At 46.8% G+C, this 13,048-nt stretch overlaps 1 protein-coding gene across 1 annotated transcript in view; it reads right to left on the bottom strand.

Moving 5' to 3' along the window:
- The window catches only part of FBXO9 (F-box protein 9), a 30,000-nt gene that overhangs the window by 8,693 nt on the left and 8,259 nt on the right, over positions 1-13,048 (bottom strand). Inside the window, exons 5-10 of the mRNA XM_032961568.2 lie at positions 7,987-8,089; positions 7,398-7,522; positions 3,159-3,273; positions 2,462-2,580; positions 1,834-1,924; positions 262-357 (exon numbers count right to left, since the gene is read on the bottom strand). Of these exons, the coding sequence (XP_032817459.1) occupies positions 262-357; positions 1,834-1,924; positions 2,462-2,580; positions 3,159-3,273; positions 7,398-7,522; positions 7,987-8,089 (649 nt within the window). The remainder of the gene's footprint in view (positions 1-261; positions 358-1,833; positions 1,925-2,461; positions 2,581-3,158; positions 3,274-7,397; positions 7,523-7,986; positions 8,090-13,048) is intronic.

Here is a 13,048-nt window from a genome sequence, read left to right as displayed (position 1 = left end):
TAAAATACTCCACACTTCAATTCCTGTCCACAACTACCATTATGGTCGAATGACATCTGAACCGATTCTTCTAAACCTTCACTAATGCCTACTGACCAGCGCGGTGAAGTGTAGTCAAACAACCAACACGACCCACCAGTGTGGGGAGGTTCTCATCCAGTCATCGCCTGACAAGAAGGCTATAAAAGTGCGTACGTACAGAGTAGGTGGCATGCGAGGTTTGAATGACGGCTCCTGTATGCGACGTTGCTCGCTGCTTACCGCGTGTGCTTTGTGCGCAGACGTGACACGATGGACTGGGGGTCATCTGGAGTTGTCAGCATCATCACCAGCCCGTCAGGGAAGAAGCGCAGATACCTGTCGTCAACACGGACACATCGCACGGAGGTCCCGGAGGCAGCCGGGCATCCAGTGATCTACCACCCCCCCTTCTGCAAAGCGGTCAACCGTTCAAGACCCGATTTTTTGTCTCATTTGCATTGTCCGCTTCATGTATCGTGTTTCGTTTGTTCCATGAGCTGAAAGGTAACATTTTTATACTATTGCATGCAATTTACATTCATAATACTTGATATATTTTCATGAACACGGTTGGATTGGTCTAGAGTGAAAGTGTGTTCATTTTAACTGGTGAAGCGTTACCTGTTTATAGAGGACAATACATTTTTTTTTACTTAACCAGGAATGCACTTTCCCACAGAGGTGCACTAACTCCAATAGAACAATGGAAGAAGTTGGTCTGTACTGACCCAGAAAAGCCTGTCTCAAGACTCTTACTAATGAAGGTTTTACATGTAGTAATAAATGGAAATATGCAGACAATCCACAAATATAATGTAAAAACATTCAAAGGTCCACACACGGGTGCAAGATTCTCCTTGCTATCTTGCCATCTCAAAGCAACCTCAAAGCCCATGGGCTTTGGTAATTTTAAACACCAACCCAAGGCATGAAATTAACCAACTAGTTTATGAAACTGGCATCTTTACTTGTGGGATTGAGCCTATAGTGTAAATTCCACATCCTATGGCGGTGGCCAAGTTTATCCAGCGACCAAACTGTGATGACTTCCCACACTGTGGTATGCATTTCATTGACCCCAGAGATGATGGGTTGACTTGGCCCCCCGACTGGGATACAACTTCCAATATTAGATTGCGAGTCAAGTGCTCCAACCGCAGTGCCACTTGCCCAGATACATCAAGGCCAAGATGTCATCAAGGACAAAGCTGATGATGTCACCAGACCTCTCCAATGCGTTCTACCCTCCACAGATCCCTCTGCTGCTCCACAACAGAAACTCGACTTCCAAGATCTGCCCAAACAGGATCCCAACATCTGCTCTCAGGGCTTCCATTTTGGTCACCAGATTCGTGAACATCACCCCAATGGAGGTGTTGTTAATCGCCCTCACCCATTCTCCGCACGTCCCGCCCAGCACAACCAGACACATCCTTATTGCTTGACAACTTAACCCTTTCACATTTCGAGACACCTGTAAGTTGCAGGGTGGGTCCCGTTCACCACTGAATCTCGGAACGCGCAAGCGGTTAGCATTCAAACTAGATTCGGTTAGCATTCGCTTTATTGTGAGGCATAGCGCCATTGTTTTTAAGGATAATTGTACACACCGCAGAAAACTGTAGCGACACGACTGTACTCTATGACAGCCAACGCCAAACCATGCCACACACCCTCCAGCATGGCCTTTTACTTCCGATTGTGACCAAGATGTGGAAGAAAAACTGATGACGTACACGTACATACACGTACGTCATTGGAACGAGAAAGGGTTAATGGTTGAAATCTATCCACTTGATTCGCCCGACTCACCTGAAATATTCAACCAGGTGCCAGGGGCTGTAGAAGCCGTCCAGGGACTGCTCACCCTGGCGAATGTAGCTCACTCTGCTGATGTACACCCCTGCATCCCGCAGAGCAGCGCTAATTAACGCATGGAGCTATGGGCACGCGAGGGTCAAAGTCGATGATCATCATGTGTGAAGTCTGGGGATCATCATGCCTATCTTAAATCACCTATAGTTGTCTGCCTTTCTTTTTACTGCCTCTCCAATCTCGATTAGTGCTCTCGCTTGTCGATACCGTGTCATTTGTACTCGTCTCATTTCTTCAGTTCAACCAACAGCCTAAAAAATTATTATTTTAACTTTGTGTTCGCTCAGTTTGCCTAAATATAACATCAGTGTATCACATGCATACATAAAAAAAAAAATGTTTAAACATTTAAAACAATCGTTATATGACACGCAACTCGATGCACGCACTTGTGTAAAAAAAAATTTGATTTTAACCGCTCAATCGTCACATGGCCAGTCACAGGTCAACTGTGGGGGGCGGCGGCTCGTTACGGCACGAGGTCACAGGGTGTCACTGCCGTGAGGTGAGGAGCCGCACAGCGGGGAGGGGGCTGTGCAGGCGGCCTAGGCGGAGGGAGCGGTACCATCGTAGCGCAGGCGCGTTCGCTCCAGGAACATGTGCCTCCACGACAGGTAGGGCGACGGCTTGCCCGTGTTCCGGCCCCACACCCTCAGGCAGGCCAGACGCCAGATCTCCGGGTCCCTGTGCAGCGACATGAAAAAACCGACGACTTAAATTTACCTGCAAACTATTCCATCGGGATTGCAAGGAACAATCGATGGCGAGATGTTATACGACCTCGCCTGGTCGACAGGATGTGGTGGGTTGTATATTTGGACGAAACAATAAGGCGAGGTTTTACCCTCTCTGGCAATAAAACAGGTGTTAAGATGTTCAAACAGCTATTGCAAGGCATCGAGTCTGCATTAACCACGCGTACTTGTGGCAAAGCATGCAAACAAACATGCCCTAATAATATATACGCATTGCCTTTGAAACTGATTGGCCTACACCAGAGAAAGCCTTCTTTAAAGTGTAGGGCAATTAGTTTGCTTACCGTTCCTATACTTTGCACGCCTATCATGTTTTTGTATTGTTTGTTGTTTTTGTAACGTTCTGACCTGCCTCGACTGGAAAGCTGTGAAAAAGAGCTGCATAGCTCATCGGATTCTTCCAGCATAAATAAACATTCTGATTTTGACACTCATCCATAGAGGCAGCGACAAACATAGCGCAAATACAGATAAAAGCGGTCTGGATTCACGTCGACCGCTACTGACCTGGCACACATGTAGAATCCCCGACACACCATTGACAGCTGCTCCAGAGAGCGCAGGTCCAAATCGCTGGATACGACCCAGCGGAATACATACACCAGCACCTCCACGGGCAGCGCTGGGGAAACGAAAGCACGGGCAGAGCATAGAGCAGTACCATCACACTCACCCCCCGCAAGCAAACCGTCGAGCGAAAGCATGTCTGCGTGCTCACTCGAGTGTGGGGCGACGCTCATCTTCACTGGCAGTACCAGAGCCAGTGGTGGAAATTCCAGTCACATGTATGCAGAACTTCTTTCGCACCGTACGTAGCCAACCGTGCTAATAGTAGTGGGCAAGTTGATCCAAAAGGACGTGCATTAAGTGGCATTACTAATTTTATCGACCCAGAAAAGGTGATCGTGATGGGTTGAGTTGACACTGGGCCAGGATTTGAATTTGCGGCCTTCCGATTGTGAGTCGAACGCCGACAGCGTTGCTTCATCTGCCAGGTTCTTGCGCTCCAAGCACTCAGCACCAAAGCAATTGCCCTTGCATTAACAAACCTTACTCCCTCTGTCTGCAACGCAAAAACCACACTACAAAGCATACAACTCTCGCCACAGGAATTTGCCAGTATTCCTCTTCAGCCTCAGCCAATGGCCCAGAGGTCCACAGACACGCGCTCGATACGCGCGTACATTCAAGTCACGGAGGCTCTCGCACGTCACAGGAATTAACGAACCTCCGTCTCCAGTTGCTTTACATACCAAGAGGCTGGGGGCCAAGGGGGTTGATTTTCTCCACGTTCGGGAGTAACATTGGCAAGATATCATCATCCGCTGGGCCACTGTGCAGACATTCCGTCGCGGCATCTCGCTCGGGTAAACTCTCCGTTCTGCCGCGCCGATGTTTATCGGAAAGGTAGGCTGGCAATCGTGTGGCAAAACAAGCCTCGCCAGCCAGTCCATAAACGGAGCCTCCTCTCAGGCAATTCAATCGGCAGGCCCAAGCCTTCCAAACCTGCCATACGTCTTTACCCGTTGACCACACCTGACCAATACGAAGGTAACAATGCATTGATTTACCGAATTAAATCAGTTATAACACTCAAGATACGTGCTTTAAATCATGTGTACGATCAAACTATTTACGTGCGATAATCTACTAATTACGATTTCTTACAATATATGCGTGATTCACTTTAAGATTGTGTTCGTTTTTTTGTCTCGATTAGACCGTCTTAGCTGCACTGTCTGGTCTTTACGTTCTATAGCATTGGTTTACAACCTCTGGCTTGCCGCATGTCCCCTACCAGACCTTTCAACTGTCCATATACCCCTACCAGCGTATAAGTTCAATATTTTATTAAATCACTGTGATGCTCTTAGTTACATGCCATTAAAACCGAAGCCATTTAACTCATCTTAATAACAATTAATGACTAAATATTGACAATGTAATATTTCCACATGAACAACACACGTACAGTTTAAGTAATCTTTTAAACACCATACTGCACAGCAGGAAAGTTGAGGATCACATGGGCGTGGAATAAAATAAACGGTGTAAACACGAGAGGGCACAAGCAAACTATGTGGATGGCCGAGGCGTCCAAGTTCATGGGTTCACCGAATTCCATTCGACAGATAAATACATGGCATTAGAATTGCTAGTGCACACACAATGCGCGTACATATTTTTACACTTATTTATCCAGCAAAGCCTCACCGAGTCCCACTAATCTTTTTCAGGAGGATCCTGCCAAGCTTTTGCAGTAGGTGGCGATGACTATTATGTATATTCCAATTTAGTAATCTCCTTAGAAACCCCGCGTGACCTAACCCAACGTGACCACTGACATTCCGTGACCCGTGTCGCATAACCCTCGAGATGTCACATGGTATCCTTGGGAACCGCCCGTTCCATAATGCATATTTCAACGGTACTATCTCATTCGTACAGTCTGCACCGTCACAATTTGTCAAACCATATCATTTTTGTGGTCCGTCTCGTTTGTTACGTGGAACTCATTTAAACCATTAGCCCCAATGAATCATTTGCAGAACGCAAATATAATCATAGCCCGACGCAGAATTCGATGCATGCATCAGAGCATAAGAATCCCTTTGAATTAAAGAATCACACCATCCCGACTAAAGCCCCTGTGACACCACGCACACAAGCCAGTCACGAAGTGCCAAGTTCGCGGCATACATTTTGGCAAATGACTCAGGAGGAATAACCCCCAATCGCGAATTAACATTTAGACTTTCAAAATCCAACCATTGGGAGCCATTTCAACATCCAATCACCTGCAGGAATCGCAATGTCCAATCGATCAGCCAAGGATTGCTCAACATCCAATCAGCAGGAAGCTTTGTGGCGATGTTCGGCGATGGTATAGAGCGATGCACATCTGGCTTATCTCATCTGCCGCGATATATTCGGAGAAAGGGAGCAAGAAAGCATGCTTGGACTATGCCAGCCATGGTGCTCAGTGAGTTTTACTGCAATCAAAGTGACTCTGAACTTCCGAGCATCTGCAGAATCTAGGAAAGCGATAACCCAGAATAGCAGTGCGTATCGGGTGGATAAACGCAACGCGTTTATGTTCCTTTTGTGTCACCCGCCGCTCACTTGGTTTTATCATCGCAGGCGAGCCACGTGGGTTGTTTCTTTTTCAGATGTTTTTCCCTCTCACGTTTCGCCGAGTGGTCGTTATTTTCGTTTGAGAGCCTCAGGCGCTGCGCATAGCGTTAAAAGTGCAGCGCTCTCTCTCCCCCCTCTAAACAATGCTCACGTCAATGGTGGGGTTTTACGGTCAAGTTTTGGGTCATGAAGATGCACAAAAGAATGTATTTACAACGACGGTGGTGTCTCGGTCACAGCCAGAGAAAATAAGAAAACCGTGGAGAGAGCAACTTCCTCACAATGACATTTCCTTCGTCTTTCTCCGAGGTGAAAAAAAATCCGAAGCACATTTGTGACTTTCAATTATTACTTCTTTATTTAGTGTAGCTGCGGCACTTGGTGACGAGCCGTCAGCATGGGCGGGTTCAGGAGAAAGCACTTCCGGAGCCCCACGAAATAAAAGAGCAGTGCTTGACAACACTCAACAAGGCACACGGCACGACCTTGTAAACAAATCGCACGTAGGCTTCACGGCTTCTCGGGCTTTCACGCGCCAAGAGATGTTTTTATGTCAATAACGTGATAAAAATGATAAAACAAAGAAATGTTAACGTTCCGAGTGTACCACGCACAATTTACGCCTAAAATCAAGAGCCTTCTTCCCCCCGAGCCGTGGATTTTTGGATCAGCCTGCGATGCAACCCCTCGATAAAGGACCTTCACAAGCACGGCACTGTGTTGTCGCTTATCGTGCACGGCCCGGTCTGCTGTGACGATGAGCGATACGCCCACGCGCGTCTGTGCTTGTTTTACCAAAAAAAACGTTTCAAGCGCTGGGGAAAAGATAGTCGATTTCTTTAACCTTGTTTTCATACGAAAACAAATGATGCAAAATTATGAGATATGAGCGTGGTAAAAAAAAAAAAATTGAGGGAAAGATATGAAGGAGGGAAAATAAGAGGCGGTCGCGTTTGCCTTGTGGGATCGCATGCGGACCTCAGTAGAGCAATCACGACTCATTGCTCTATGCCATCTCATCCGAGAGTGAACGCATGAAACACATGAACTGAGTTCAAAATGCGCACGCGAAAATGCGACATTTTAAAGTACGAATACGGTGGAGTGAAGACAGCATGAGGACGGCAGTCGTGCGTGTTTGTGTTGGCGTGCGAATGTGCGAGTATGTGTGCGTATATTCATGTCCTGTGTAGCGTTGTGCAGGCATGTGTATCAATGTGCATATGGGTACGGATGAATATCGGTGTGCGAGCGCGCGGCTATGTACCGGTTTGCACGTGTGCAAGTGTGTGCAATAGAGTGCAGCGCGTGATTGCAAGTATGGAAGCATGTGTATTTGAGTGTGGGAATATGTGAGCGCATGCGTGCTTCTGAGCGTATATGTGTGCGCGAGCAAGTGTGTGTGTGCAACTGTGCGGTTGTGTGTGTGCAGGTAAAACAGTGGACGCGTGTGCAAGCGCTTGTGGATGCGTGCAAGCGTGCATGCAGGCAAGCGACTCCTTGCAAGTGCGTACGGATGTTTGTGTGCGAGTGCATGCGGGTATGTCAGCGTGTGTAGGTGTGTGAATGTTCAAGGGTACGCTTTGAGTGTGTGCCAATGTTCTCCCTCACCGGAAATGTGCGTCTGCCTCGACTCGGTGTCTCGCCGGCACAGTTTCGGCTGAGCCTCCTGCAGGCTCAGTTCACTTTGGAAGGAGGTGAGGAGGTTCGTCACCGCGTTGTCCTCCACCGCCTCACTGAAGGAAACCACCCATCCACTCATTCATTGACTGCGAGCTTCCACTCACTCGTGCGTTCACTGTCAACTTCCACTTGGGGAGAATGGTCAGCTAATATTACGAGCGATGGACTACACTCAAGCGTGGTGGCACACGCCTGTAAATTCAGAGACTTAAGAGGGTGGAGGTTGACAACAGGGTGACACAACATCACTTCCTGGCTTTTCCCATTAGGCACCTCCTGTGACGTCATTTCTTGCTGGTCCCTTCAGTTGTTCCTGTGGCGTTATTGTGCAGCATGGCCACAGACAAGGCATTGGACTTCAGAGATCACTCCGTCGACAAGGCCCTGCGCAAATCGCGCCATTTTCTCCTGAAATTATAATGACCGACGCTGCACTGGGGAGATGGCAGGAGGCTCGGCGATGCTCGCTCAGTGTCAACAACCCCACTATGCTTCGTGCGGACCGGGCCAAGCTTACCGATTGTCCATGTCTCCTGGAGAGCCATTTTCGCCCCCATAATCATTCACCCGGAATTCGATGTCAGGCACCAGCTGCATCGCCTGCCGGTAAAACTTGATGGCTGGAAGCGCAGATAAAACAAAAACCAGCAACAAAGAAAATTGTTGCTATTTTATGTAATGATTTACAGGCCCCCCCCTGCCACACCACCACCAGCGTATCAACAATGTCACATTTCGAGATTGCGGTAAAATTCTTAAATTGTTTTTTTTGTTCAGAATAAGAATATTTATTTATACTGGCAGGATCCGATGAGCTATAAAGTTATTTTCCACAGATGTCCAGTTGTTAGTTTCATTATCCTGTGTGCGGGAGCCACATGGATTGTTACATTGCCGTACTGTGAGAATTGGCGATGGGGTGGGGAGGCCTTCATCCAGCAGTGGACAGATTATAACGGAGATGATAGCTTATTTCGAGATTATACATATGCTTAACATTCTACAATGTTGAGCGCATGGTACGTTGTGTGCTACTTGTTTTCGATTGCTCTTCCCGTGCCTTTGCACTAATTTCTTGTGTTTTCCCAGGTCTCCATTGCAAGAGGTTTGGGAAAGACTGGTATGCAGTAGTTGAGTCAAGGTCACTTAACCCAAACCATGAAATATTTTAATTTACACATGTAAACCACATGGGCAGATGTTTTTGTTTTACAATGAAATCATTACTTATTACCGTCACTCAACTATTCGTCTATTATATTCTTAGTTTTTTCGGTAAAGTCACGTTGAAGGGAAGTGACTTTACCGAAAAAACTAAGAATATGAATTACTGCAGTCACGAAAGCTTTAAATCAAAATGTATTCGTCTATTATCCAAATTGATAACCTGTTGGCAGAATGTGAAACTGAAAGATGTGTTAAAGCTTAAAAAACTAAGTCTCTTTCATTCCAAAATATCTTGGGTCATCTGACCACTCGTGCATAGTTTTAGTTTGGGACGTGATTCTTATGCCCATTTTTCCAAATAATATTCCAATGTTAAGATCAGACAAACACAAATTTCCACTTGGAACTCCCGTGGCAAGCAGTGTACCGTGTTGGGCAGAGGGTGGCGCTCCGAAGGATGATGTCACAGAACTACTTCCAAAGTTGGTCCCAAGGGGCCCGCTTTAGCCACACTAGGGGGCACAGCTGAATAATTTTCCCCGAGCACTGTTTTTTTATGTATAGTTTTCCATTCGTGCTTCACAGACATTGGCAATTGTTTGCTGGTAAACTGCAACAATCGCCACCTTCAGCAAACCCCAAATGCCTCCTGGCTAATGCTCACGTATAGACTCGCGAGCCTACGTGCCACATTCTCTTCTTGTCCCAACGTTTATTTCAATTGGATTTGTTTTTTTTTTTGCAAAGAAAACCTGCTGGTGCCTCAATCACCACTGAGGAGGAGTGAAGAGGTGGGGGGGGAGGTGGGGGTAAATCCTCCAGGTGATGTGTTTTGGCCGTGCCGCCGAGATGGGAATCTCTCCCTAAGTGCGTGCGGCGTTGAGGCTGGAACAAAAGGCGGCCAGCCGTCCCCGTCCGATTTGGCGGTCGTGTCTCCTGCTCCCGCGCGCTCGCCCGGCAGCCCGCTCTCCGGTCACCAGCACGAAACGAAGACAGCCAGCCGCAGCCTTTGCGGCGCTCCCGTGACAACTTAGCCGGCATTTGCTACATCATTTAGCATGAGACGGGCATGGGCTGACTTGCTCGTATCGCATTACAGGCAATTTGAAATGAATACGATTAAACCACACAGGAGACAAGACGCTCGGCACATAACCAACAACAACAACAAAGTATTTACAAAGAGAATTAGAATTTATCATTTCATGTATTACATTGTAAATATTTTATTATTTCCTTAAGTAAATTGTTCTTTGCGGGGCAATTACAAAAAAGTGTTCTCAAATGTATTAGCTAACTGCTTAAAAGGAGAAATGAGGCAACATACATCTATGCTCAGGGCTCCCGAGTCAGTGGTGGAAATTCTACATTTCTATGGCTGGGGTCAGTCTATCGTGAAGACAACCAATGCAGACTTCACCAGAAAACAGTACTGATATTATTGACCCAGAGGGATGACAAGCTGAGTTGATGAGGATTTTAACTCCTGACCGTCAAACAACGTACTTCCTGGCAGTACTATTTCTCAACTGTCACCATCATCACCCTTGTGAGATAGATACAATTAAAAGACTGCTTCGGTGGAATAGACGTTTTTGTTTGTATAGAATGGTCCCGATCATGCGAATGTGGAATTTCCACAACTGGCTCAGGACTGCCAATGAAGATAAGCCTCATAGAGGGTATGTGACTTGTTTAGTTACCCTGTTTACAAAACTAATTGAACACGCTTGGTGGACAGGAGTGCCGCTGTGTTTCCATCTTGTGGTAAATTGTGCCTGTCCACAGAGTCCATGACGGACGTTGCTCTCGCTCTTATCAGTGACAAACTGCCAGGCCAACACGGGCGGTGACAAAGAAAGCGGCGGCAGCAGCAGCAACAACAGAAAAAAAAAGTGTTAAAAAAAAAACCACCAAGAGGCCGTTCCGGCACAGCCGCCCCTCTCTCCCCACCGTCACCTGACCGAATTCCCCGGTGTCATGTTTCACGGGACCAGTGGCCCTGACCGCCTTTCCCTGCCATCGCCCACCCGCTCCTCCCCTACTCCGCCATCTCCGGTGCAAGGCATGCGTGCCGTTCCATCATCGGCCTCGGCCCCCAGTCGAACCCTAAACTTCAGCGGCAGCTTAGACGCCAGGCGCTGACCCGACCGCACACAGGTGATGCTTGCCCACCCCCCCCACCCGCCCACCGCGTTTCCAACACCACGCCACCCTCACCTAACCTAGCCCCTCTGAAGTTTGGAAGACTTAGGAAGCGAGGCAGCAAAACGGTAAGAAAAAGAAAAATGAAAAGAAAAATTGAGGGACGACCAGCATTTTGCAGAAGGGAAGTTGTCAAAACACTGCTGTTGGACGGCCTTCGATGGTGGGGACCGAGGCTTCATGATGGCATTACTGTTTGCTGCAACCATACAGACACCAAGCTATTCTGAGTTACACCAGCTTGGAACTTGTCTTCAAAGGAGAGAGTATAACATTACTGCACTTACTCATAATCTATATTATGAAATGAAAAGCGAATTCAGACATTCCAAACGGCTGCCCTTATAAGGCTTCTATTGAAAGCAGTGAGCCAGTGGTGGAATATCCACATTTCTAGGACAGGGACCAGTCTATCCTGAAGACAGAAAGAAGGCTTCCCTGAAGGAAACCTACACATTGAGATCTCTTCTCTCAGTAACCGTAATGAACCTACTATGTCTGAATTACCCATTTAATTTACTGCGCAATGTTACACCACTTATTACCGACAGCCATTGTTGATTGTTGCCAACCTAGGGGGAGTATGGCTGCTGTCAAAGTAATGTGGAATATGAACCAATAGCTCAGGGTCAGCAGCAAAACTGAGTGCTACCGCAGCGGTTGCTTGTTGAACATATACAGTAAGGAAAAAGAGTATTTGATCTGCTGATTTTGTACGTTTGCCCACTGACAAAGAAATGATCAGTCTATAATTTTAATGGTAGGTTTATTTGAACAGTGAGAGACAGACTAACACCAAAAAATCCAGAAAAACGCATGTCAAAAATTTTATAATTTGATTTGCATTTTAATGAGGGAAATAGGTATCTGACCCCTCTGCAAAACATGACTTAGTACTTGGTGGCAAAACCCTTGTGGGCAATCAGAGGTCAGACGTTTCTTGTAGTTGGCCACCAGGTTTGCACACACCTTAGGAGGGATTTTTTCCCACTCCTCTTTGCAGATCTTCTCCAAGTCATTAAGGTTTCGAGGCTGACGTTTGGCAACTCGAACCTTCAGCTCCCTCCACAGATTTTCTATAGAATTAAGGTCTGGAGACTGGCTAGGCCACTCCAGGACCTTAATGTACTTCTTCTTGAGCCATTTTCAATGCCCTGAGGGAAGGAGGTTCTCACCCAAGATTTGACGGTACATGGCCCCATCCATCATCCCTTTGATGCGGTGAAGTTGTCCCGTACCCTTAGCAGAAAAACACCCCAAAAGCATGTTTCCACCTCCATGTTTGACAGTGGGGATGGTGTTCGTGGGGTCATAGGCAGCATTCCTCCTCTTCCAAACACGGCGAGTTGAGTTGATGCCAAAGAGCTCCATTTTGGTCTCATTTGACCACAACACTTTCACCCAGTTGTCCTCTGAATCATTCAGATGTACATTGGCAAACTTCAGACGGGCATGTATGTGCTTTCTTGAGCAAGGGGATCTTGCGGGCGCTGCAGGATTTCAGTCCTTCACGGCGTAGTGTGCTACCAATTGTTTTCTTGGTGATTATGGTCCCAGCTGCCTTGTGACCATTGACAAGATCCTCCCGTGTTGTTCTGGGCTGATTCCTCACCGTTCTCATGATCATTGCAACTCCACGAGGTGAGATCTTGCATGGAGCCCCAGGCCGAGGGAGATTGACAGTTCTTGTTTTTTTTCCATTTGCGAATAATCGCACCAACTGTTGTCACCTTCTCACCAAGCTGCTTGGCAATGGTCTTGTCGCCCATTCCAGCCTTGTGTAGGTCTACAATCTTGTCCCTGACATCCTTGGAGAGCTCTTTGGTCTTGGTCATGGTGGAGAGTTTGGAATCTGATTGATTGCTTCTGTGGACAGGTGCCTTTTATACAGGTAACAAGCTGAGATTAGGAGCACTCCCTTTAAGAGTGTACTCCTAATCTCAGCTCGTTACCTGTATAAGACACCAAGGAGCCAGAAAACTTTCTGATTGAGAGGGGGTCAAATACTTATTTCCCTCATTAAAATGCAAATCAATTTATAACATTTTTGACATGCGTTTTTTTCTGGATGGTTTTGTTGTTATTCTGTCTCTCACTGTTCAAATAAACCTACCATTAAAATTATAGACTGATCATTTCTTTGTCAGTGGGAAAACGTACAAAATCAGCAGGGCATCAAATACTTTTTTCCCTCACTGTAAAAACAT

Source organism: Petromyzon marinus, chromosome 27 (genome assembly GCF_048934315.1).
Source record: "Petromyzon marinus isolate PM22_M1 ecotype Great Lakes invasive population chromosome 27, UKy_Petmar_22M1.pri1.0, whole genome shotgun sequence".
NCBI lineage: Eukaryota > Metazoa > Chordata > Hyperoartia > Petromyzontiformes > Petromyzontidae > Petromyzon > Petromyzon marinus.
This window is presented reverse-complemented; position numbering and strand designations above follow the sequence as displayed.